The sequence below is a fragment of the Peromyscus eremicus genome, chromosome 4 (assembly GCF_949786415.1).
Source record: "Peromyscus eremicus chromosome 4, PerEre_H2_v1, whole genome shotgun sequence".
NCBI lineage: Eukaryota > Metazoa > Chordata > Mammalia > Rodentia > Cricetidae > Peromyscus > Peromyscus eremicus.
The window spans coordinates 48,777,819-48,802,902 of record NC_081419.1 but is presented as its reverse complement, the minus strand read 5'-3'; the positions used below and the strand labels follow the sequence as shown (position 1 = coordinate 48,802,902).

The 25,084-nt window shown below is 52.4% G+C and overlaps 1 protein-coding gene across 2 annotated transcripts in view; it reads right to left on the bottom strand.

Moving 5' to 3' along the window:
* Gad1 (glutamate decarboxylase 1) overlaps positions 1 to 20,028 on the bottom strand; it is a 39,835-nt gene extending 19,807 nt beyond the window's left edge. Inside the window, exons 1-5 of one of the 2 annotated variants that reach the window (XM_059260664.1) lie at positions 18,289 to 18,427; positions 15,035 to 15,097; positions 8,085 to 8,243; positions 6,646 to 6,888; positions 1,427 to 1,517 (exon numbers count right to left, since the gene is read on the bottom strand). In XM_059260664.1, the coding sequence (XP_059116647.1) occupies positions 1,427 to 1,517; positions 6,646 to 6,888; positions 8,085 to 8,243; positions 15,035 to 15,097; positions 18,289 to 18,367 (635 nt within the window). In that variant the 5' untranslated portion in view covers positions 18,368 to 18,427. Of the gene's footprint in view, positions 1 to 1,426; positions 1,518 to 6,645; positions 6,889 to 8,084; positions 8,244 to 15,026; positions 15,098 to 18,288; positions 18,432 to 19,888 lie in introns of those variants that run through there. The other variant, XM_059260663.1, reaches the window with a different exon arrangement.
* Between the last annotated feature and the right edge of the window lie 5,056 nt (positions 20,029 to 25,084).

Here is a 25,084-nt window from a genome sequence, read left to right as displayed (position 1 = left end):
ACTATTTTATTCTACAAACCATAATAGAGCAAAGACGGTGAAGGAGGGCTTTATGTTTGAGGGAGTTACGGGAGGCAATTGCATCTCTGACCTGAATTCACACCGTGAGGATGTCATGACTCTTGAGCAGGGAGTGTGAAGCCACTTTCATTTTCCAATCAGTTGAATGTTTCTGCCGTTTACCATAAAAGGCTCCACTTGCCCTATTTACTTTTAAATTTTTGTCTGAATTTCTGTGTGCAGTTTTAGTGTTTTGAGTCGCAGCACTAGGCGGCCTTGGGATGCGCATGAGCGATCCGTAGTTTAAAGCTGCCCTTTTGGTTTGGTTGAAGAGAAAGGGATTGCCCTGAGTTTTAATAAGCGGTGTTCCGTCTCCTGTCAAGTGGCGCTTCTCACAATCCCACCCACTCACCTAAGCTCATTTTTCGGAATCTATCTACTTGGCAACCAACTTAAAAAGTGAGTCGGGGGCTGAAGCCCAAAGGCAGAATGCATGCTTAGCATGCCATAGGCCTGGGTTTGATCCCCAGTGCCACAGAGTAACTCACAAATGACAAATAAGTATTTTCTCAACACCGCAGCAGTGACAGACACCCCTGAGGTTCTTATGTAGTTATTATTAAATTATTGTAATAAATTTGCTTCACTAATTTCCTTTGGATACTTTAATTGAAAGCTATGGCACTGTCTGGATGAAACTGATAGTGGTAAAACACTGTCATTAGGGTTGAGGGAGAAGATAATCATCCTTAAGCTATGGTGACCCTCTATATCTTGTAATACATTCTTACCCCCAAAGGTACAGGACATTTTGTGTACATGTGCACAGGAAATTTTGGGGTGAGTGTTGAGACTACCCAGGCTGTACTTGTACCTTTAAAATCTTGGAATAAGTTTCATATAAATTTAAGAGATTGCAGAACTAAATGAAAGTGTTGTCTACATAAGAAGCTGAGGTTTCCAAGTGTTAAACTCAGCAAAAACCACCAGTTATTTTGAAATGAAAACATGCTATAGCTGCAGTAGACGAATGTCATTGTAGAATTTTTAGTTAATCAATAGGTTGATCAAACTGATTGGTGGTTAATAGTAGCTTAATTATGGAGGAAATACAGCCTAAGTGATAAGTACTAATGTGCTTGAGTGGAAAAGGAAACTAAAATCATAGCCCAAAGCATGACCTTTTAAGATGTACATGCAGAGAAACAGTCTGTTATGCAAGTTCACACAGACATTCAAAGCGAATCATTTCTCACAAGCATGCTCTTATTGCATTATTCGAGAATAGTTTTTTACTTTGTGGAAAATCTAAAAGATTTTATGAGAAAAAAGAACTGCAAGAGAACAGAACTGTCAGAGTTGAACTTTTTAACAGCAAGCCATACGTATCATGTATGCTTATAGGAAAAGAATTCACGAGACTCACATATTGGTATTGGCGGTTGATGTCAGCCATTCGCCGGCTAAACCAATGATATCCAAACCAGTAGAGAGCTGGTTGAAAAATCGAGGATGACCTAGAATGGCAACAGGCAAGCATTAAGGCAAAGCCAGATTTTTTTTTTTTTTTTTTTTTTTTTGAGACAGGGTTTCTCTGTGTAGCTTTGCGCCTTTCCTGGAACTCACTTGGTAGCCCAGGCTGGCCTCGAACTCACAGAGATCCGCCTGGCTCTGCCTCCCGAGTGCTGGGATTAAAGGCGTGCGCCACCAGATTTTTTAATCTATCGTCAGAGCAAAAGGGCTGGACCACATGGATGTAATCTCCATCCTATGGTCTGCTAGAGTTCTCCAACGGTACTGGAGAAGGAGAAATTAGCACCAATGATACCCTCAGATGTCTATGTTTCTAAGGCAGCATGTTTTTAAATTAAAAATTGAAAATTTTTTGGGTCTAGGATGATGGCTCAGTGGTTAAGAACATTGGCTGCTCTTCCAGAGGACCCACGTTTAATTCCTAGCACTCACATGGTGGCCTATAACCATGGGTAACTCCAATCCCAGGTGATCTGACGCTCTCTCCTGGCCCCTGTGAACACTGCATGCACATGGTACACAGGCATGCGTATACACTGTACTATATGCAGGCAAAATACCCATACACACAAATTAATAAAACAAAAAACATACACCCCAAAATTGAGACTCATGAAATGAACTGTGCTTTCCAACACTTATTTGATGACTTTCAGCTGAGCTCTTTTGTCACACCTATTTCTTCAGTTATGAGAAGGGATGTAGTAACGCCCTGTGTGGTGATCTCGGCACTTGGGGGTCAGAGGCAAGAGGATTGTGAGTTCAAGGCCAGCTTGGATTACAAACGAAGATCCTTCCTTAACTACCTACTGAGGGATGTGGTAGTTCTTATTCTTTTCATATCTATTGCAACTTTTAATTCACTATCCCAAGGATTTTAAGTTCCATGTTGAGATTGACTAATGGAGAGGAGGCTGTGGGCCTCAGAGTTCTGTGGATCAAATCAAGCCTGGGGAGGGGAGTTTCAAGTCAGACCTGATACAGAGACTGCCCGCCCGCCACTCTCTGGGTCTCGGGGACAAATGTGATGTCAAGCTTCACTGTTCTTTGCCCATCTAGAGTTAGATGCCCATTGAAGGAATGGAGCTAAACAGATGAAGAGCTGAGCTGACCCAGCATCCCCCTGTGAGTAGGCAGATCGGTCCTCACTCAGTTCCTGAGCACAGAAACACTTACATTCTGTGACTCAAAAGTCCCATGTAGCCCAGAGTGTGCCTCAACTGGCTTTGCCCTCAGCAAACATATGACCACTGCCAAATTTTTGCTAACTTGATGTTCCCCCAAAACTCAAGTCCACATCAGCAGGCTTGGCTCAGCTGTTATGAAGGAGTCACCACAAAAGACTATCCTGGGAATATGAGTGACAGAAGACAGCGTTAGGGAGATTTGCTGACTGCTGTGTTTCCAGTGGAAACTGCCTTGTCTGTGAATAACTGTCAGAGAGCTAGTGGTTGAATGTTCCTGGTCTAAGTCTCCTCCCCGAGATCCTGCTCTCCCCTCAATGTCCTGGGAGAGGATGGGTCATTTTTCTTCAGGAACACGCTGCTGGGAGGTGTCCGCAGTCAGGTGGAAGGCCCCACACCTGGGCACATTCAGGCAACACTAATTGGACTCAGCAGATTATAAAAAAAGAAATAGATGCTGGGCGGTGGTGGCACACACCTTTAATCCTAGCACTTGGGGAGGCAGTGGCAGGCAGATTTCTGTGAATTCGAGGCCAGCCGATTCTACAGAGAGAGTTCTAGGACAGCAAAGACTACACAGAGAAACCCTGTCTTGAAAAAAATAAACAAATAAAAATAAATAAAATTAAATAAATAAAAAGACAACTTGAAGGTAGGAGTGAGACTTTTAGGGGAGGCAGGGAGAGTGGGGGGGAGTTGGGGTGCTTGTAATTAAGACACATGGTATACATGTATGAAATTGTCAAATAATAAAAACATTCTAAAGAAATACTTCCGTTGAAATCCACTGAAGTATATATGGTGCTCACTTGAAAACTTTAGAAAACAATTCTTTCATCCTGAGCTAGTATTGGATTAGAAATGAACTCAATCACTGTATTTGACAACGGCATCAAAGCCACACAGCATGGCGGGAGAACACAAGACAGAGACTGACCCAAAGTGAAACAGTCTGTCCACTGAGGTAAGCTGCAAAGGTCCCCCAAAACCCTTAATCAGATGATGATTGCAGCCTCTGCCTCCAGGGTCCTCTCACAGTTTCTACCGAATAGCCGCCTCGTTTAGAGTCAGTTCCTTCTTCTCTTACAGGAGTTCCTCCCTTCTCATCTCCTGCTCTGTCTGTTACTGTGTAGACAGGTCTTGTTACATAGCCCAGTCCTCAGACCCGGGTCTTCTTAACTTTACCTTTTAAGTATTGGCTTATAAGCACACGCCAGGTCCAACCCCAGATTTTGATTTGAATTATGACAGGACCCTGAGTAATGCAGGAATGAATTTCAAGTAAGGAGAGAAAGTCATTTTAAAGTAAGGTTTTCCAACAAATAAACTGCAAAGAAGAAAGATGAAGGAAGAAATCTATTGCATAGGATGTGGGAACCTAATTGGATCCTGATTCAAGAGACCTGAAACAACCTACAACAAAAGCCCTTCTATATTCATGAAGCAATTGAATATTTCATAGCATTGAGGATCTTAAGTGGGTTTTTTTTTTTTGCAGCTGGAACACTGACATGATTTTTAAAAGAAATTCTTGAAGGTGCAGATAGGTGCTGATGCAATAATACTCTGTTGGGGACTTGCTTCCATCCAATGCCGAAAAGGGGTCAGGGTGAAGTGACGTCGGCAGGAGCTGGGGACAGTTAAAGCTGGGTGTTGGGTGCAGGGGTTCATTATTCAATTCTACTTTGGTATAAGTTCAAAATTTCCATAATGAGAAGTTAAAAAAAGAACCAGCCAGCAATCCATAAGTGGCTGCTGTGATTGAAGGCTGCCTGTCCCTGCGTCAGTTCATCGAAAATCATGTGCTGGTCCTTTGTTAATTCGTAGAACAGTTTAGATGCCACCGCATCCCTTCTCAGACTGTACCTGGAGCAGTATGCTTCATTTCTAAAACCCAGTTCATTATTTGGGCACTAGTACCCTTCAGAATGTTTTTCACGTGTGTTGGGGGTTAGCCTATCATTTGAAGGTACACTCAAAGTTATAGGCCAGCAACCAGGAGCTATTGATACAGCGGCAATGGTGTCCTTTAACCAGTGCCAACCCCGTGAAGGGCAGCAGAAAGTTCCACGCGGTGTGGAAGATTATGTACTCCCTAAATGCAAATGTCTGCCTCTGGAAGCTGCTGTGCCAATCAGAAGTGCATGGCCGCAGACTAAACATCTCAGTGGATTCATACAGTGAGCTAATGATATGCAATGAGCTAATGATATGCTTTCTCTGACCACAGGGGTGAGATGCTATCATGACACAATTCTGTGTTTTCTTTGGGAGATATTTTGGGCCTTAGTGGATGGATAGATAACAGATAGGTAGATGGATAGATGATTCCCTAACACGAAGAAAGTGTCTAGAGCAAACTGATGAGCCACAAGTACTGGCCACAGCAAGTCAAGCTGAAACAGGGAATTCTGATTCCCCTCTCAGCCAGTGGAACAGCACTTCTCCTCAGGAGTGAGCTAGCCGTCAGACCAAGGGGATGCTAGGGGAGCTGAACTGAGAAGTGCTTTCTTCAAAAACAACACAGACTTGGTGCATGGGATTGAGTCCGGTCTATCCAGAAATTATAAAATGAGACTATACTCAGGCCAGTGGGGTTGGCTGGCCTCAAAAGCTGCTTGGAATTCCTTATTTAAACAGCTTCTCTGATTAGCCTCATTAGTTCATTAGCACAGTTTGTTTCCGACATCTTACTCAGCTTCATCTTGATCTTGACCTCTCTGATCTTGACCTTCAACCTATCTTCTATGGGTTTAGATGAGGAGAAATAAAGGTAGAGAGAGAAAGAAGCAGAAAGCGTAATATCGTGCCATTCCTCACCTCAAGGCTTCCCCCTGTGATGGCAACTGGTGCCCAGGACCCCAAATCCCCGAAGACCGGTCTGCCTAAGGTCCCAGTAGAGCCAGGCTGGGAGAGGAAGAGAGTGGCCAGGCAGAGAAACTGTTCTTTATGTCACTGCTAAGAAACAGCTCATGCAGAGGTTTAAAGCATCTTTGAACTTGGGGTGATTGAGAAGTAACCACTTGAGCCAGGTCTGCTGATTAGAGAGGACTTAGGAAAGGGGAAGAGGGCGAAAGGACAATCTCTAAGTACGAAATAGGACTTGGTGACTCATTTGGAATAAGTGGGGGAGAGAGGGAGAGGGAGGGAGGGCAGGAGGGAGGGAGAGAAAGGGTGGATGTTCTTTTGGGTGTTCTGGATTGAACTGTATTCCTCAAAAAGATGAATTCAAGGCCCCATCCCTTGTTCCTGTGACTATGACTCTACTTGGCAATAGGATTTTTGCAGGTGCAAACAAATTAGACAGGCCACTCTGCATTGGGGTGGTTCTTAACCCAAAGGCGGGGGTGTCCTTTTGTGAAGAGAAACCATGACAAACACCCACAGGGGAGAGGCCTTGTGGAGGGAGGCAGAGGCCACAGTGAGGCGTCTTTTCTGAGAGCCTTCAAAGGAAGCATGGCTCTGCTGACACCTTGATTTTGAAGGCTCAGCCTCTAAAACTGTGAAAGAATAAATCCTCATTGTTTTCGACAGTTTGTCACAACAACCCTGAGAAAGAAACTGACACCAAAAGAGAGGGAAAACGGCCAGTTCCCCAGTGCAAGTGACAGGTAAGGGAGGTAGGAGTCCCCAGAATGAGGTAGACCTGAGAAAAAAAGTTCTTTTTAGGTTATGAACAGCCTTAAACAAAAACAAACAAACGAACAATAAAATGACCTATTACTATATAGCTGTACCGTTTTTTAGTTTTAAAAGAAAGGATGAGCTTTTGCCAGGGCTGCTGCTGCATCCACTGTGGCTCAGGATGACCTTGTGGTCACTGAGCGCCTGGAGTCCTCCCTCACCAGGACAGGGCCTCTTCAACATGATCTGGCTGTGCTCCTGACCAGCTTGGCGAGATGAATGGTCAACCCGTCCTTCCGCTTACCTGTACGAACCCCGTACTTTAGGGTGTCTCTGCAGTCAACCAGGATCTGCTCCAGAGACTCTGGGTGATCGGACAGCTCCAAATTAAAGCCCTCCATGCCTTCCAGCAACTGGTGTGGGTGGTGGAAGTCCAGCACCTTGGTGGAGCGGTCGAAAGTCTTGCGGACGTAGTTGAGGAGTATGTCCACCACCTCCAGCAGGAACTGCACAGTTTGCTCCTCCCCATTCTTAGCTGGAAGCAGATCTAGGGGGAGAAGGGAAGCCAGCGAGGGATTACCACCTACCTCACACCTGTCTTTCCCGGGTCAGCCTCTAGAGGGGCTCAGTTGCTTTCCAGGACATGGATCTGCACCGATCTTTGGATACCCAGTCCCCAGAAGGATGCTCTTCTGCCCACACAACAACATTTGGTGCATTCCGAGCGCTCTGCACACTTCCGGATAATCAGGGTCGCTCATATGGGGGAGGAGTGGCGTGCTTAGAGAAACCTTGAGCGGCTGACCCTGGCAGCTGTCCATCTGCTGAATGGACACCTGGGAGGAACACGATGTAAAGTACTGCTGTTAGCCTCCCAGGGACCAGGTGTCCCTGTGCATCTGGCTTGTATTAATGATTTGCTTGATCTGTGGGTAGTAGAAGGTGGGGCTGCCGTGAATATGGGCTCTAGAAGGTGACGGAGGGGACCATTGTCTTTCTGTTGACTTCATCCTTTGGGGACTAGATATTTTTTTAGGTATCTGGAGATGACTTGGGCTCTCAGCTCTACAGAGCAGAGTTAGAAAGAGGGGTGAGCAGGAAAAGGAAGAGCTGTTGGGGCCCCTGAGTGAAGTTTCCAGGATAGCACAAGGGTAGGTTGTGTAGCCATCCACAGCATGGCTGTCTCAAGAGGTTTAATGAAGCTGTGGCTTCTGTGGTTCTGTGGGAGCTGAGAGAAGGAAAGAGTACCTATGGGCTTCTGAGGAGGACCTGGTAAAGCACCTCTCAAGGCCTGCATTGCAGAGCCAGCAGGAGCTAACAAAAGACCTTTGAAGGGAAAATGAGTCTCCCGTCTTTGGTCATGAGGCCCAGATATACAGCTTCCCACAGAGCGGGTTGAGTGTTTGGCAGTCGGTAATCTTGGAGGATAAATGCTCTTAAGAGAATCATTCAATTTTCTGATGGTAAGATTCCTTTAGGTTCTGAGATTCTGTAAGTCCTTATTTGTCTCTGGGAGTGTCTTTAGAACTTAATGGTTTACAGACTTCCCTCACCTACCTTTCAAAACAGCAGGGACCTGGGCAATAGGGAAGGAGGGAGTCTGTTCCACACACAAAGGTCAGAAAATTGGTTTTGTGAGGTTCATAGAGTAATGGTGTTTCTAAGTGAAAGAAGTAAAATTTCAGGTGGGAAAGTCAAGACACTCAAATGAGGCACAACTGTGTGGGGCTGTGGAGGGACCACCTTGAGCAAACAGGTTGGAGAAGTCGGTCTCTGTGCGCCTGAAGCGGGCCCCCTGGTCACTGTTTTCACAGGAAAGCTGGTTCTTGGAGGACTGCCTCTCCCTGAAGGCGCTCACAAGGCGACTCTTCTCTTCCAGGCTATTGGTCCTTTGCAAGAAGCCTAAAGTACAAGAAGGTAGGTCAGAGAGATTAGGAACTACCCAGCTACCAAAGGCCGGCTGCCTGACCCCGCTGACCCTCCGAGCAGGGCTCTCGCTTTTGCTGAGAAGAGAAGCCACTGGGTGTCTGTGGCTTATATCAGTGACTCTGCACCGCTTGCCTTCAGGCGGGGAGGGGCTGTGTCAAGTGGCATCAGTGGCACCGACCCAGTCATGCAAGAGAGAAGAACAGCAAGTGAGCCCCATCTCCTCTCTGAACGTGACAACAAACTGAATTAAGTTGAAAGGACAGCTTCCACTCCAGTAACCCGCCCCAGGATGGGGTTTGGAAGGAAGAGACCCAGAGAGGATGCTGACCACATTGGGTGTGTGGGCTGTGGAACCAGTGGGATGACAGCTGAGGGAGCAGGGTGAAGAGCAACAGAAGACGGAAGGGAGAGGACAGTGGAGGGATGAGGGCAAGGGCAGCAGAGGGAGGAGGGTGAGGGCAGCAGAGGGAGGAGGGTGAGGACAGCAGAGGGAAGAGGGTGAGGACAGCAGAGGGAGGAAGGTGAGGACAGCAGAGGGAGGAGGGTGAGAGCAGCAGAGGGAGGAGGGTGAGAGCAGCAGAGGGAGGAGGAGGAGGGTAGCAGAGGGAGGAGGGTGAGGGCAGCAGAGGGAGAAGGGTGAGAGCAGCAGAGGGAGGAGGGTGAGGGCAGCAGAGGGAGGAGGGTGAGGGCAGCAGAGGGAGGAGGGTGAGGACAGCAGAGGGAGGAGGAGGAGGGTAGCAGAGGGAGAAGGGTGAGAGCAGCAGAGGGAGGAGGGTGAGAGCAGCAGAGGGAGGAGGAGGGTGAGGACAGCAGAGGGAGGAGGGTGAGGACAGCAGAGGGAGGAGGGTGAGGACAGCAGAGGGAGGAGGGTGAGGGCAGCAGAGGGAGGAGGGTGAGAGCAGCAGAGGGAGGAGGGTGAGGGCAGCAGAGGAAGGAGGGTGAGGGCAGCAGAGGGAGGAGGGTGAGGACAGCAGAGGGAGGAGGGTGAGGGCAGCAGAGGGAGGAGGGTGAGAGCAGCAGAGGGAGGAGGGTGAGGGCAGCAGAGGGAGGAGGGTGAGGGCAGCAGAGGGAGGAGGGTGAGGGCAGCAGAGGGAGCTGGTTGGAGCAGTAGAGGGAGGAGGGTGAAGGCAGCAGAGGGAGGAGGGTGAGGACAGCAGAGGGAGGAGGGCGGGGACAGTAGAAGGAGGAGGTTGAGGGCAGCAGAGGGAGGAGGGTGAGGGCAGCAGAGGGAGGAGGGTGAGGGCAGCAGAGGGAGGAGGTTGAGGGCAGCAGAGGGAGGAGGGTGAGGACAGCAGAGGGAGGAGGGCGAGGGCAGCAGAGGGAGGAGGGTGAGGACAGCAGAGGGAGGAGGGCGGGGGCAGCAGAGGGAGGAGGGTGAGGGCAGCAGAGGGAGGAGGGTGAGGGCAGCAGAGGGAGGGGGGAGGGTGAGGGCAGCAGAGGGAGCTGATTGGAGCAGCAGAGGGAGGAGGGTGAGGGCAGCAGAGGGAGGAGGGTGAGGACAGCAGAGGGAGGAGGGTGAGAGCAGCAGAGGGAGGAGGGTGAGGGCAGCAGAGGGAGGAGGGTGAGGGCAGCAGAGGGAGGAGGGTGAGAGCAGCAGAGGGAGGAGGAGGAGGGTAGCAGAGGGAGGAGGGTGAGGGCAGCAGAGGGAGAAGGGTGAGAGCAGCAGAGGGAGGAGGAGGAGGGTAGCAGAGGGAGGAGGGTGAGAGCAGCAGAGGGAGGAGGGTGAGGGCAGCAGAGGGAGGAGGGTGAGAGCAGCAGAGGGAGGAGGGTGAGGGTAGCAGAGGGAGGAGGGTGAGAGCAGCAGAGGGAGGAGGGTGAGGGCAGCAGAGGAAGGAGGGTGAGGGCAGCAGAGGGAGGAGGGTGAGAGCAGCAGAGGGAGGAGGGTGAGGGCAGCAGAGGAAGGAGGGTGAGGGCAGCAGAGGGAGGAGGGTGAGAGCAGCAGAGGGAGGAGGGTGAGGGCAGCAGAGGGAGGAGGGTGAGAGCAGCAGAGGGAGGAGGGTGAGGGCAGCAGAGGAAGGAGGGTGAGGGCAGCAGAGGGAGGAGGGTGAGAGCAGCAGAGGGAGGAGGGTGAGGGCAGCAGAGGGAGGAGGGTGAGGGCAGCAGAGGGAGCTGATTGGAGCAGCAGAGGGAGGAGGGTGAGGGCAGCAGAGGGAGGAGGGTGAGGACAGCAGAGGGAGGAGGGTGAGAGCAGCAGAGGGAGGAGGGTGAGGGCAGCAGAGGGAGGAGGGTGAGGGCAGCAGAGGGAGGAGGGTGAGAGCAGCAGAGGGAGGAGGAGGAGGGTAGCAGAGGGAGGAGGGTGAGGGCAGCAGAGGGAGAAGGGTGAGAGCAGCAGAGGGAGGAGGAGGAGGGTAGCAGAGGGAGGAGGGTGAGAGCAGCAGAGGGAGGAGGGTGAGGGCAGCAGAGGGAGGAGGGTGAGAGCAGCAGAGGGAGGAGGGTGAGGGCAGCAGAGGGAGGAGGGTGAGGGCAGCAGAGGGAGGAGGGTGAGGCAGCAGAGGGAGCTGATTGGAGCAGCAGAGGGAGGAGGGTGAGGGCAGCAGAGGGAGGAGGGTGAGGACAGCAGAGGGAGGAGGGTGAGGGCAGCAGAGGGAGGAGGGTGAGGGCAGCAGAGGGAGGAAAGATAAGGTCCTGGAAGTTAAGGAAGATGTCATTTTCTGGCAGCAGGTAAATATAGGTATAATACTTTTGACTCAAATATGCAGTTCAGCCTTTCCTGAAGCACCGGCCTCCACTGATAAAAGTATTAGAGACAAGACAAGAAAGCCTGAACGTCTTCCAGCCTTGACAAAGGCTTAGCTAACTCTAAGTACTTATGGACTGCTTGTAGAAGAGCAGCTTGTTATTTATTTGGAATGAGACAGATGACGTGAGACCAAGCTCCCATCCTCCAGAAGCTTCAGTCTGGCAGCTGCCCCCTCTGTTACAGTACCGACAGGACGCTGTCCAAGAAGCATACTGAAATGAACTCTGAACTCAGGCTGGGGTTCACAGCATCCCATCACTTCCCCTAAGAAGGAGAAGAAAACTCACCCACCCATGGTACACAGTGCAAATACCCCCAGCAGCACTCCAGGAAGCAGGGTTGAACCCAACAGACTGGAGCGCCTACCAACTTGGAGCATGTCCCCCCACCCTGGATCTAGCACTGTGCCCTGCTCTCAAAGCTGTCTTTGTAGAAACCAAGATCCTTGAGACATAATCAAGAGTCTAGAGCCAGGAGGCAGCACTCATTCACTAGAGGGCTGTAGGGGCCTGGAGAATGGCATTGTTTCCCGTTGTCAAGAACAACGGTTATAGAGTATGTCTGGCTCAAGAAACCAAATCCATGTGGCTCAATGAAGGGTGGTCCTGCCTGTCTGAGACCCACTCTGTAGTCTCTATCATCTGGTTCAAGCTCCTCTTGGCTCAGAGAGGCTCTGCGAGGATCTACTTGCTTCTCCAGGAATGGTGTGGTGGAGGATGATATAAGAGGGAGGATGAAATTAAGTGGAGGACGATACTGAGGTGAATGCTTTAACAATGATCTAACAAGAGGTCCTGGCTAGGGGTCCCCGAAACTTCCAGAAGCACCCTATATTCTCTCTTGCTCTGTTCCCCAGTCACCACAGAGTGCTGGCCTGTGAGTAGCTGGTGAAGGGGAGAGAGCTTGCAGCCTGTATTGGTTCAAGTCATAGATGGCCGTCCACCCACCCTCAACTGAAGATGAGCAGCATCCTGAGAGGACTTTCCCCTCTGGCCTGGTGGGTGTTCTGCATTCTTATCGCCCAACTCAATGGCCAGGGCCCCAGTGAGCTGTGTAGAAACAGAAAGCACCAGGCTCCAGATGGTTGCTTGCATGGGAAACTCCAAGCTGGCTGTTGCATAAAGACACATGGTCACCGGCACAGGGGATGCTGAAACCCAGCACCAAGCCACTTGGGGAAAGGAGCTCCTTTTTGATTTTTCTGGGCACACGGCATCTTAACAGATCTCCTACAGTGTTCACAAGAAACCAGAGATATGGGGTGCTGGAGGTATCTCTTTGAAACAGGCTATTGGTTAAAAACTTAAAACATGGGTGGAGGGACTGTCTAGGCAGTAAGCTTTGGACCTCTCCAGAGACAAGTGATGGAAGCCGAAGGGCGCACTGGGAACGGGCAGAGCTGGAGCTTAGGCTTGCTTGCCACGGAGTCTATCTAGGTCACCCCACCAGGCCTGCAGCCACCCTCTCGCTCTTGGTAGGACCTTGGGTTTCTTCCATCTGATTACTCTCCCGGGGGTTCTGCCTCTAGAGCTGAGGGTAATACTAGGGACACTGTGACCAGCCTTGCAGCTTCCTTCCCTGGAGTAAGGAGGAGGGGTGGGGTCGGGGTGGGGGTGGGGTGGGTGAGAGCTGAATCTTAGCAAAGCATGCAGCCGCTGAGGGGGCCATCCAGGGTGATGGATTTGAAGGTACAAAGAGACTATTAGATCTTTGGCTGTCAAGCCAATCTTGTTGATGTTAGGTCAAGAGGGTGCAAACCTCCAGGTGCGAAAAAAGGTGTGGGATGAAGGGAGTTTGGGAACGGGCTGGAGTGGGGGCTGTGGATTCGGGGTCAGCACTAGCTGACGAGTGCACTCTACTTCCGCTGGCTTAAAATGCAAGGAGTTGACCCGAAGTCAGTGAACGAATTGAATCCTTACACTGTTTTTGTGTTCTCTCAGTGTCAGGCCTGGTGGGAAGCCCTGAGGACTCCAAAGGCACAGCATTTTGGTAAAGGGTGATTTTCCCACAGCACTGTCCTCTGCGCCCTCCTGTCTCTCAGGCTGCAACTTCTCCCAAAGTGTGTGTGTGTGTGTGTGTGTGTGTGTGTGTGTGTGTGTGTGTACACAGAGAGGAATCTCTTTAAGGATGACAGTCCCCACCGCCATGCCCCAAACCTCTCCTTGGTGGCATGAGAGGAGACAAGAATAACAACTTAGAGCCTGGACTCTGGTCTCAGTCAAGCCCCAACTTTATCCTGGCCTCTTTCCCTTTCAGGACATCAGGTCTGTCTCCAACAGGAGCATTTGGACCTCGTCTTCCAAGGACCAGTAGCAAGATCAGGAGGTGGGAGGGTAGAGACCATGCCTTCACACCGTAGCTCCCACAGGCCGGGGGCCTAAGACAAAAAGTGGCTTCACCTGGAACCTGTCCCTACGAGCGGCCCAGGCAGACCCAAGGGGTCTTTTCCGTTCTGCTTGCCTCCAGGTTGCCAGTGACGGCAGCAGAAGGCTAGAGCCACCGCGCCAAAAGGGACCAGGCGGGAAACGGGCCATTAAGCCAGGAATGGCTGGGTGGGAGTGGGAAGGGTCTATTAATAGAACAAAGCTCTGGGCTGTTGACTGCCCCAGCGTAGAGACCGCTTCTGGTGTTGCCCACCAGTTTCGCGTGCAGGGGACTGGGTCTCATCTCCGAACCGCCGGGTCCTATGGCCGCAGGGCTGGACTTTTCCTACATAGGCGCTAGGTCTCGTTTTCAGCTGAGCTCGTTTTCACCCCAGAGATGCAAGGAGGACGATGCGCGGCCAAACGTGGAAGGTCGCCGATTTCCAAAGGCCCTAAATAACCACTCTTCCCCATAGGGAGGAGGAGCTGGAGAGGCGGGAGGGTCGGGCCTCGACAGCACCCACTCCCCTCGGGGTCCCTGAGCTCCCTAGGTTGGGGGGCGGAGACGCTCGGCTGCTATCTCGCGCGCAGCAGCTGACGGATGGCTCTTTAATAAGCCCCTCGTTAATCTTCCCCCGCCTCTCCACCCCCTGCCCGGGGACACCCGTATTTTCTGGTCCGATAAGGCTAGAGAATTTAGACAGTGAAATGTAGTCAGGAAGGCAACTCCTCATTGTTCAGCCCGGGCCACTCAGCTGTGTCCCTTCGAACAAATCTCGTTTTTTTGTTTTTTTTTCTTCTTTAAAAAAAAAAAAATTACAACCCTTGGGCGTTTTCATTTCAGACCCTCTCGTTCCTTTTCCTCTCCCCCACTCAGATCTGTTTTCCTTCCCTGCTGGCAAATCGTGCCAGACAACCGCCCCCCACCCCCACCCCCCAGCGACCTCTCTCCTTCCCTGCAGCTCCCCTCCCACACCTGCCCCCCTCCTCTTCCTTTCTTTCTGCGGCCGTCGAAGACCTGCAGGGCAAACCGTCAGGCCCACGCTGCCCGCACTTCCCCTAGACAGGCCACCCAGGGCTGCAAGCAATCCTGTGCCTTTCTTGGGCCCCTGAAGCCTCAGGAACGAAATTTGAATCACGGTGACAAGTCGGTGCAAAGCCCTCAAGCTGGGGGGGGTGGGGTGGTCACTTTCAACTGGGGACAGAGGATGGACTGGGCAACCACGGAGGGTCAGTAGCGGCCTTGATAAACATTGCGCCTTTGGTTTGCTTGCCCGGAAAATCAGACCAGTTGGCAATTCTTATGCAATTTTTACAGACTCGGGGGCAGAATAGTCCAAGCAGCCCACAGCCGGCGAGGACAGCCTGGCTGCCGCTTGGGGGTGCTGTATCCTCTCTTCCAAGGCCTTATTGGGTGAAATGAGTCCCCCCCGTATCTGAGCATTTTCTGGTTACTGGGTCTCCAAAAGAAAAGACCTCCCGCGCCCAGGCCCGGGGCCTCCAAAGGACCGCCTCCACTGGGTGCTGGGACTGTAAAGCAGTCAGAACACCAGGTCCAAGGGCCAGAGTCCCCCTCCGGCCAGACACTCCTACAAACCCACTGGTACATTTGTCGCTCCACTCTGAGGAGACCCCCCTCCCCCAAGAGCCTGTTCACTTACCACAGATCTTCAGGCCCAGTTTTCTGGTGCATCCATGGGCTACGCCACACCAAGTATCATATGCTAGGGGCAGAGACAGGGAAAAGAAATTAGCGAGGTGCAGGCCGGAGAGAACTGGGTAGAGAGCAATGGTTTTGACGAGGGCTGTGGAGGTCCTCTCCAGCGCAACTCACGAAAAGCTCTGTTTTGGAAGAACAAGCAGCTACCTATATCTTTGGTTCACAGACAGAGCTCCCGGCTCTCATCAGACTTCCTGCCTGCTGCTGCCTTCAGGTACTGAACTGTGTTTTGGAGAAGTGAGGCTCACAGCCATGGACCCCACCCACAAGCGTCTCCACCAGGGCAGATGCTACACACACACACACACACACACACATACACACATACACACACACACACACACACACACACACAGAGATGACCCTGGCGCTTGTGTGGCTCAGCACCCACCCGCCCGGCCCAACCCCGGGACTCAGTCCTCCGACTTGAAGGGGACCACACAGCAGCTCAGACAGGGAACATAGAGGCATCTGGGACCCAAACGTCTCATAATTTCTTGGCGGGTCTCCAGCCGAGTGGCAGCTTAAAATAAACTGGCATGAAATGGGGTCGCGGAAGAGTTCAGGAATTAATTGGGTGAAAAATAGTATTTGACTAGATGATCGGACGCGCACGGCTGCCCCAGTCAGACTGAGGAGTAGAGAAGACAATGGAGCGCCAGTCGCCCCGTCCTCGGCCCACCCCGAACCCCCTTCACAACCTGCCCCTCATTAACCCTTCCTTCCGACTCCCGGAGTCTGGAGCAGGCGTGCACCTCTCCTCCGGGTCTGAACCGCGCCATTCTCAAGGCGCTCAGGTGTTAACTCCCTGCAAAGAATGCGAAGAGGCAGCCTCCGGCCCCAGAAGCCTTGGTGTAGGCTGGGCCCAAGGAGAAATCCCCTCCCCATCCCCCACCCCACCCGGGCCCACTCCTCCAGCGGCGCACGAGTGTTGGCTGTGATAAGCGGAGTGACATCCATTAAACCCCAGGCACAGCAGAGCCCCAGAGGGGAGAAGAATCGGCCTGACGTCGTGAGACAGTATGTCACAGATGGAATCCCACTGACAGACAGGAAATCGGTGCAACTGGCAAAACCCTCATAATAGTACCCGGAGCATGGAGCCCTACTTCCTCCGCGTATCTGTGCTTTCTCTTCAAACGCCCGCCCGTCTCATCGAACCATCAAAACATCCCACGAAACCCTCAGGAGTGTGGGTCTAAGACTCGGGTGACAAAAACATTTCAGGTCAGAGAGGTTAGAGTTTCCCAAGGTCACTTGGCCTAAGGGTGACGTTCAGAAACATCCAGTTTGTTTATTTTTTTCCCCCCTTCAAGTTAGGCGTTATTAAAAACAGGAAAACAGGAAGGAAGAGAGGTAGGTGAGAGCCCCTTTGTTGCGGCAGGAGTTGGGAACACCTTTTCTGATAGGCGGGAGGGCTCCTGCCTGCTGGAACCAGGTGTGGAAGGTGTGTAACAGAGCGGAACGGACGCCTTCCAGAGGGTCCAGCAGAGGCTAAGACCCACAGCAAGCTGGGGGTGTGTCTTCCGGGGAGGGCGAAAAAGTGGACCGGGCGTGGGGTCGGCGCTCCCGGGCTCCCCGGTTAAGGTTAGGTGTTCCTAGAGAAGGGCATTCTCCCCGGCGGGGGTCCTTAGATCTCTGGCCTCCTTGTAGGTAGTTTCTGGAGGCGCCAAGCCGCATGTGGACTCAGACCATAGCCTCGCCTTTGCTGAGGCTGGACAGTTGAGGACTAGGGCGATCTGGCGGGGATGCAGGATACAGGTAGGGGTGCCTAGTGTGGAGGGTTGCCCCCAGCCCTGCAGGAGAGGGAATGAAAGCGCGCGCGCTGTGGGGATAAGAACTGGAGTAAGACGTGGGGAGGACTGGAAAAGCAATCTATGCAGGCCCGGTCAACAGACAAAAGGGGCGCAGGCCTCGATTTCTGCCAGGCCAGCTCCCACCGCTGGCTCCCAACGCCGCCAACGCCTGGCTCACGTGCCGCCGGCCGGCGCTGACGATTCTCCGGAGCCCCGCTTTGTTGTGTGTGCAATTGTAGCCTGCCTGCGTGCAGGAAGAGGGGGCTGCTGAGGGGACTGCAAAGTGGCCTGAGGAATTAGGGCCTCCTGCCCCAGAGTCTGCACCAAGAGACTGAATGAAGGGGGGCTTTCCTGCCTTTCTGCTTGCCGCTTGCGTGGACGGGAACAATTGTTTTCACAGGCTTAAAAAAAACGCAGCAATACGCACTCTCGACCACACCGACCTCCCTCAGCTCCTCCCCTGTAGAGATTCCGGGGCCAGAGCTGTCTGGAGCTGATAGATTTGTGGGAGAGGGGTGGGGAAAGACTTCACCCCAATATGGAAAAAAGACAAGCAAATCTCGCGTCCCCGCTCCTCTATATGGAGTCAGGAAGTCAGTCTGATTCAGAGACAGATTGAGTGAGGAAGCATAAATGCCCCTTTATCTCCTTTCCCTGATCTCTCCAAGACTTGTCACCTGCTGACAGGTCTCTCCAGCAGGAGAAAGCATAGGGGTGCTTTTGCCTCCCAGCTTGGCACGCCATTTCTCCTCCCAGTTAGCCCCCAACGTCTTGCCACTCCGGCTGATGCCTAATACCCCTCCCCTCGCCCTTTTTGTCTCTAAGATGTAATTAATTGAATCTCAGGCAGTTTTGTGCACCTTTCACGCCCCTGGCTTCGCCCTCACTCGTCAATAGCTAGACACAAATTTGGAGCAATTAGGGACCCTGAGTTTTCTAAAAGCTGCAATTAACGTCGAAATTTCCCCTGATTATGGACTGTGAGTACAGCGCTGGGGGCGGGGGAAGGGAGAGGAGAGGAAGAGGTCAGGTCTTAGCTCAAAGCTACAGCAAAAAAAAAAAAAAACTGTTCTCTCTGGGACTCCGGGTTCCTCACACCGGCCCCCTGTTCTGACCCCTGTTGTCCCAGCAGACAAAAAACACCACCACCACGCCTTGCGCGCCGCTACCCGCCGCTGAGACCCTAAGGATCTATCCCTCCGGGCCCCTGTGAAGTCCTCGCTCTTCGGTAACCTCGTGTCCCTGGCAGCCAAATGACCTCTAAGCAGGAACCTGGGATAGGGCCCCGTTTGTTTCCCAGCCTCCATCATTTCCACCCTCTCCTTTCGCAGCCTCCCGCGGTCCCAGCGCCCCCACCCTCGCTGCAGTCCATTTAATAGGAAACTAGGGCAGGACCTACTTGTAGGGCGCAGGTTGGTAGTATTAGGATCCGCTCCCGCGTTCGAGGAGGTTGCAGACGAAGGAGTGGAAGATGCCATCAGCTCGGTGGTCCCGGGGTCTCTACTGTTCAAGGGTCCCCTGCGGGTTGGGCGCAGGAACAGGCTGCAAACAGAAGGGAGAGCTGTGCTGGGCAGAGCTTCTGGGTCCAGCGGCCGGGGTCACCGAAGTCTCGGAGACAGAAGGGAGACCAAGGGCAGTGAGCTGGCTAGGTCCGGGTGCGCCGTTGGTGGGAGGGGGTGGGGAGGCGCTCGCTCGCTCGCTCCGAGACTGGGGCGCAGGCACAGTAGCCCAGAGCGACTCTCAAGTCTGGAGGCTCAACCGGGTGACCCCAGAGAGCTAAGGGGCTCCCGAGGCGAGTGCAGGACGCAGGGGATGGGGTGGGGACAAGGCTAGGAGCACTCTTCGAGTGAATTCCAGCCAAGCCAAGCCAAACCCCATTGGGCTCCCAGCAGCTTGGCGACCCGCAGACAAGGGGAGGGCGCGCAGGGCGGGTACGTCTGGTTCGGTGTCTGGTTCCCGTTGTTGTGTCTGGCTAATTCCTTGGAAAGAAGGAAGCTCGCAGCGCCAGGGACAGGGACTTGGGTGAGACAAGGTGAGAGGGAAAAGGGATTCTTTTTTTTTTTTCATTTTCCCCCCCTAGGACTTGACCCACTAGGAACCAGTCACCTTGCACTCCAGACAGCCAAAAGGCAGCGGGTCGGAACCTTGCCGGTCGGCCTCTTGTCCCACCTCGTTTCTAGCTATCGAAGCCTAGGGCAAGGCTGAGTCCCAGATTCCCTGTTTCTACTCTTCCTAGTCCCCAGAGTTCGTTTCACTGAGCCAGGGAAGGTGGCGGAGGGTAGAAAGGAGAACATCACCTAGGAGGCGAACTTGCGCCCAGGGCGCTAGAGACCTCGGATAGAGCTGAGTGCTCGGCGCCCCTACTTGGTGCTTGCTTGCGGTCAAGAGAGGGAGAGAGGGAGAGAAAGGAGAGAGGGAAGAGGAGAGAGAGAGAGAGAGAGAGAGAGAGAGAGAGAGAGAGAGAGAGAGAGAGAGAGAGAGAGAGAACGAGCGCTAATCTGGGTACATCTAAGACCCCGCAGAGCGCAGCCCACCAGCCGCCGCTTGCACGTCGTCCCCCGGGCTGGGCATCTGTCCCCGCGCGCGCGCTCTCGAAGCTCGGCGGGCGGCGGTGGAACGCGGGTGCTGGGGAAGTAACAGGTTATCGCTCCTCGCACCTTCCGCCGCGGCTACCCAGGCGCGGATCCGAGAGCCGCGAGCTCCGATCCCCGAAGCGCAAAGGGAAAATGGCTCTGGTGTCACTTCGGCTCCCGTGTGTCCTCCGGAAGAAACCACTGATACTGATCGCAGGAGTGAGGAGGGCCGGGGGGATGTCGGGGGGCGCCAAAAGACAGCTGCGACTGGACTGGCGGGAAGCACTAGGCTGTGGAAGGTGGGCGACAGGCGCCCGCTCGGGGTGGGGTGGGATAGGGCTTGACAAGAAGCCGCAGGCTGGGAGGACCGGGTTGAATAACCAAGGCTGGGCGCTGGCAAGTCCCGGCGATCCCGTGTTTACCCACCTCGGTTGGGCGATGGCGAGCTGGACCCTCCCGCGGCTCCTCGGCGAAGCGTCCCCGGCTTGTCTCGGCTCAGCCACAGGAGTACGTGCCGGGTGTCACCCCGGGGCTGCTTCCTTGCTTGCACGGTCGCTAGTCCGGCACGCGAGAGCCTGGAGAAGACAGAGATCCGGAGAGGCGGCCGCTGGGCTTGGGGGAGGCGGGGGCGGAGTAGGGAGGCGGGGACCCGCTCGGCGGGGGGAATCACGAGGCCTCTGCTCACGGGGGCAGCTCGTCCGCGGAGCCCTGGGGCTCCTTTGCAGGTGTCTGACCGCCTCCGGGGCTTTACAGGGCGATCATAAATCCAGCTCACGGGTTTTCGATCAGAAGTGGGGAAACGAAGTCCTATGAGTAATCCAGAACGTAATCAGCACGCTCTATTATTTTTTTTTTTTTAATTTTTGAGATAGGCAATGTTGGGTGAGAGCAGGGAAAAAGATAATTCCTACGAATTCGGTTTCACTGGGTGCTTCTCCTCTTTGCGCCCCCCCCCCGCCCCCCTCTCGTCTCTTGGAGAAGACCAGTGTCTTTGCTGATGCTGGTCAGCTGGAGCTAAGAAATGAGCGGTGATTAAGAAGAGGCCAGCATCACCTTAATCCCTTTCTTGTGATTGCCCAGGATCCACGACCCTCCACAGGGCTTTCTATGGGTGGTGTCCTGGGGGGGGGGCACTCTACTGAGTCAGGGTTGCTGTAAAGGCAAAACAGACAGAGACAAGGGGACCACCCAGACCATGGAGTTTCCTCACTCCAGCCTCTTCACCCCCTTAGAGGCATCCTCAAACCACCACCTTCGAACACAGCTACCTGGTACCACCAGGGGAAAGGGACCCCATCTCTCTTTCTCTGAGCCTCACCCCCCCCCCCACCTCCCTTGAGGAAGGGAGAAGAAATCTTCGTGATTGATCATGTCTGAAGGTTAATAACACGCACGAGTGCCGCTCCACACGCCTGGGGAACTCGAGCGTGGAGGTGGCTCCGGGAAGGCAGGACAGAGCACACTCCTCGTCTTGGCCCACTCTCCTCACTTCTTTTCAATTTCAGGGCGTTTAAAGATTCTCTCTTAGCAGTGTTTAAGCACCTTGCTGAGCGGGGTGAAGTCCCCTGTCCCCCAGCAGGAAACGGCGGTAACTGAAAAACTTCCACCAGAGGGCGCCAAACGCCCAGGGACCCTGCGCTGGCTGCGTTTTCCCTGGTGCGCCCCAGACGACACCTGGAGATGCTCGCCCAGCTCTTAACTCGCTGCCCTCTTCGAGCCGCCCCGCAGCTACCTCCTGGCTCCACCTTTTCTCTCCCTCCGTTCCTTATTCTTTGGGGGCAAAACAAACTTGATCTTCGGGTCTGTCCGGGTGATGGGGAGTACTCCGCTGATCGCTTTACTCGTTTTCATAGTGATTTCCCTCACATTGCGGTGCAGCAGGCAGGGTTTATTTATGCGCACGTCTGGGTCCTCGATGGTTTACCCAAGACCCGTCCCTTTTCTGTGACTGTCTTATCGATTTTCATCACCAAGCAACGGAAACATCAAAAAAAGAAAAATCGTATAAACTACCGAAATTTCAGTGAGGGAGCTGGAAGAGTCAGGATTGGGAAGATATGGTGTGTTCAACAAAAGAGACTGAAATCGCTTTGCTCCTGCTACCAAAGAAAACACGGCTGCTTTCTCTCCGCCTCGCAAAAAAAGCCCCCGCACTTTTTAAAGACAAAAAGCACCCGAAGGGTGGGCTGAGCCATAAACCGAAGTTCCGCCGCGTCACAGCTCCCGGTTAGGTAGGGGTGTGTGTGTGTGTGTGTGTGTGTGTGTGTGTGTGTGTGTGTGTGTGTGTGTGTGTGTTTCACGAGGGAAATGTCCCTTCAAACCGCGCACCTCATGGCTTTTCGGAATATCTTGAAACTGTTTTTGAGGAGATGAACTCGGAGTTTCTTCCACGCCCCCTTCTCGGGCCTTCATTAAAAGATCTGTGGAAGCTGGGTGCCACTGCTTAGTCACTCAAGACCCACTGGGCCGAAGGGAGGAAGCCACCAGTCCTCCTGTCCTAAATACCTACAGTTCTGCTGGGATGCCGCCCTTCCTCTGTCCCTTTACCCTTCCTCCAAGACTCCCTGCAAAGGAACGTGCCTTCGCTTCACCTGTGGCCGCAGATGGAGAAATTTTCAACCATGTCTGTCTTTGACCACAAAATTCAGAAGAGCTCACTCCTAGGGCTTTGGCAAAAAGAACCATGTTGGAAACAAAAGAATATTTTACAACAATAGTTATCGCAAATTAAACCAGGCTGGGCCCATCTTCGAGGTGGTCCCCCCTTCTTCCTCTCCTCTCTCCTTTGTGATGGGGAGGATGAGAATGAAGACTTGTTTTTAGTTTAAAAGCATATGAACAGTAGTAATCAATTGAACGGATGTTAGCGACCTTTGGGGTTTTATTATCTTTGCGCTCATGAAGGTGGTATCCCGGTGAGCCAAGGATAAATACCTTTCTACCGACTGAGAGACTCACGACTGAGTTGATCTCTGATTTTCTCCTGCTCCAACTCCAGACTCTTGGGCTCAGCGGGGTATTAAAAACAGAGAGCCTGGAAATCCGCTCAGTACTGGCACATCGAGTTTTGAGGCAAGGAACAGCCTTCAGCACCGAGGACAGCGCCACTCGTTAAGGGCTTTGCTGGGTACTCACTGCAAGTGCTGGGCCAACCCCCTGCCTCTGCCCCAGGCTGGGCCCCATCTTTTTCCCTCTTGGAAGTTACTGTTGTTTATTTTGCCTGGCAGGGGATTGTGCGGTGGAGCGTTTCGCCCACTCCTTTCTTCTCCGCCTAAGAATTTGGACGGATGGTAGCTGTCCTTGTCATTTGGCTTTTCAGAAACAATATTTGGACTATTTTTATTTGTGGTTTTCATTCTTTTTATCTTCATACTCCCAGAGGGTGATGCTTAGAAGAATGGGGATGAAAAAAAAAAAAAAAAAAAAGACTTCCTCTCCAGGGACTTGAACCGGTGGTGAGCGGTGCCTGGAAGGGTGTGGTGTCCGGCCAGCTGTTTCGTTCGTATTTTGATCTACGAATTAGCGCTTTGAAGAAATGGGAAAGCAACGCTCTGAGGCTCCTAAGGGCAGGGAATGCCTTCGGCTGCGTTCTTTCTCCCTCCTCCGGGCGTTGGGGGTGGCCGGCAGGCTACTCACCTATTCTGTCTACCAAGGACGACGTCCCCTAGGTCAACAGTGACAGACACTGACATTCTCCGCCCACAGTGCCCTTTCCCCGGGACATTTAAAGATACTCAAAACGCGTTTGGGGCCCTGGCTTTTTTCCAGAAAGGGGAAAAAAAAATCAGATGGGAGGAGCGTTGGGAAAGAGGCTCCCCAACCCGCTTCCGGGGAGTCCCCCGCCCCCACCGCCCCTCTTTTGCTTAAAATATTTTCTGTCAAGGTGAGTAGATAAGACGTCAACTGACTTTTGACGCACGTTGCATTATTAGCTTCCAAGAACGGCAGTTTAGACCCGTGACTTGTGGTTCATTTTAGCTGGGTCATAAAGGTCTATTTAAAGTATTAAATTATGATTTTAACAAAAGGGTGGAAAAGGAGGAATGGAAGTAGTCGCGTTTAAACGTGTCTCCCCGGAGAACGAGGGAGGCGGTTTTAAGTCAGACCGCAGGCAGGTCCCTCTCGCTCTGTGGCCATACTTTAAAGATAGATCCCTGACTCTTTCTGGACTTTCTTCGGAGGGCCCTAACGCACACCCCATCCTAACAGAGAACTGCGCAGCTTCCTGGCAGGCTGTGGAAGGGTTAAAAGGGGGCGGGGAGGAAGAGCTCCAGCTGGGCCGAGTCTAGAAATTGCAATGATTTCTTGTGGAGAGCTGGAGTCTTCAGATAATTGTCATGTTCCCCTTTGATAGTCCGAGGCTGCTGAAAACACTCTGGCACAAACCGAGCAAGCAAGCCGCGCTGGGAGATTTGTGTTTGTGTGAATCCAGAAACGCCCAGTTCTCGCCACCCCGAGCACGAACACAGTGACCAGCAGGGGGCGGTAGATTACAATTCCTGAGAACAACAGCCCCCAAACACAGCTGGTCTTCAAGGAAGCCTGCCCGCCGGTTCCATTTCGCGTATGCCTATGCCGTTTATTTTATTTTATTTTTTACAAAGCAGATCCCTTTTAAACGCTGAGAAATGCCCCAGATGTAACTTCAAACACCCAGGCTCGTGTGTCCCTTTGATGAAAGGGGACAGGCAGCGTGGCATCCGTTTCTTTTCCTTGCCGCTGTATCCCAAAGGTGCCTTAAGGAATCCTTTGACTGTAAGCTAGAAACAGCTTTGCTGCAAGGCAGATAGCACAGAAATCACAGACCTGGATCCAGATGTGCCAGAGGGAATTTTATCGCGTAACTGAATTAGTGAACGAGTACGACTAAGTCATATTTTTCTGCATTTCTTTTTCGGTTTAAAATACCAGGTATTTAATCTCTATTTCCAGACTTATGTGTCTGGTACTGTTTGTGAGAAGGTTCTGGAGTGTTCTGATTTGGTCAGGGAGGATCTGGTTACTTAATCTTGTGGAGTCAGATCTGGCTCCTTCCCAGGCATTGACCAGTGCTCAGGGAAGAAAACTGGGACCTTAATGGCGGGATTCATTCCAACTCCCAAAGCTGTCAGTGGTGTTATTTGTTTTTTTACTCTTTTGGGGGGCTGCCACCCAGCTTCCTCCCCAAAAAAATCACGCACAGAGGCTTACTAATTATCAATGCCCAGTCTTAGCTTGGACTGTTTCTAGCCAGGTTTTATTAACTTAAATTGTCGCGTCTGTCTTTGGCCTTGGGACTTTTACCTTTCTCTATTCCTGTACAGCTTTTCTTTCCTTCTTACTCTGTGTCTGGCTGTACAGGTGAGTGGCTGGCCTCTGATGTCCTCCTTGATCCCTCTTGATCTTCTTCTCCCAGATTTCTCCTTCTGTTTATTCTCTCTGCCTGCCAGCCCCGCCTATCCTTTCTCCTGCCTTGCTATTGGCTGTTTAGTTCTTTATTAGACCATCAGGTGTTTTAGACAGGCACAGTAACACAGTTTCACAGAGTTAAACAAATGCAATGTAAACAAAAGTAACATACCTTAAAGTAATATTCTACAGCATGTCAGTTCATTTTTAAATTACTTTCCTTTTATGTGCATT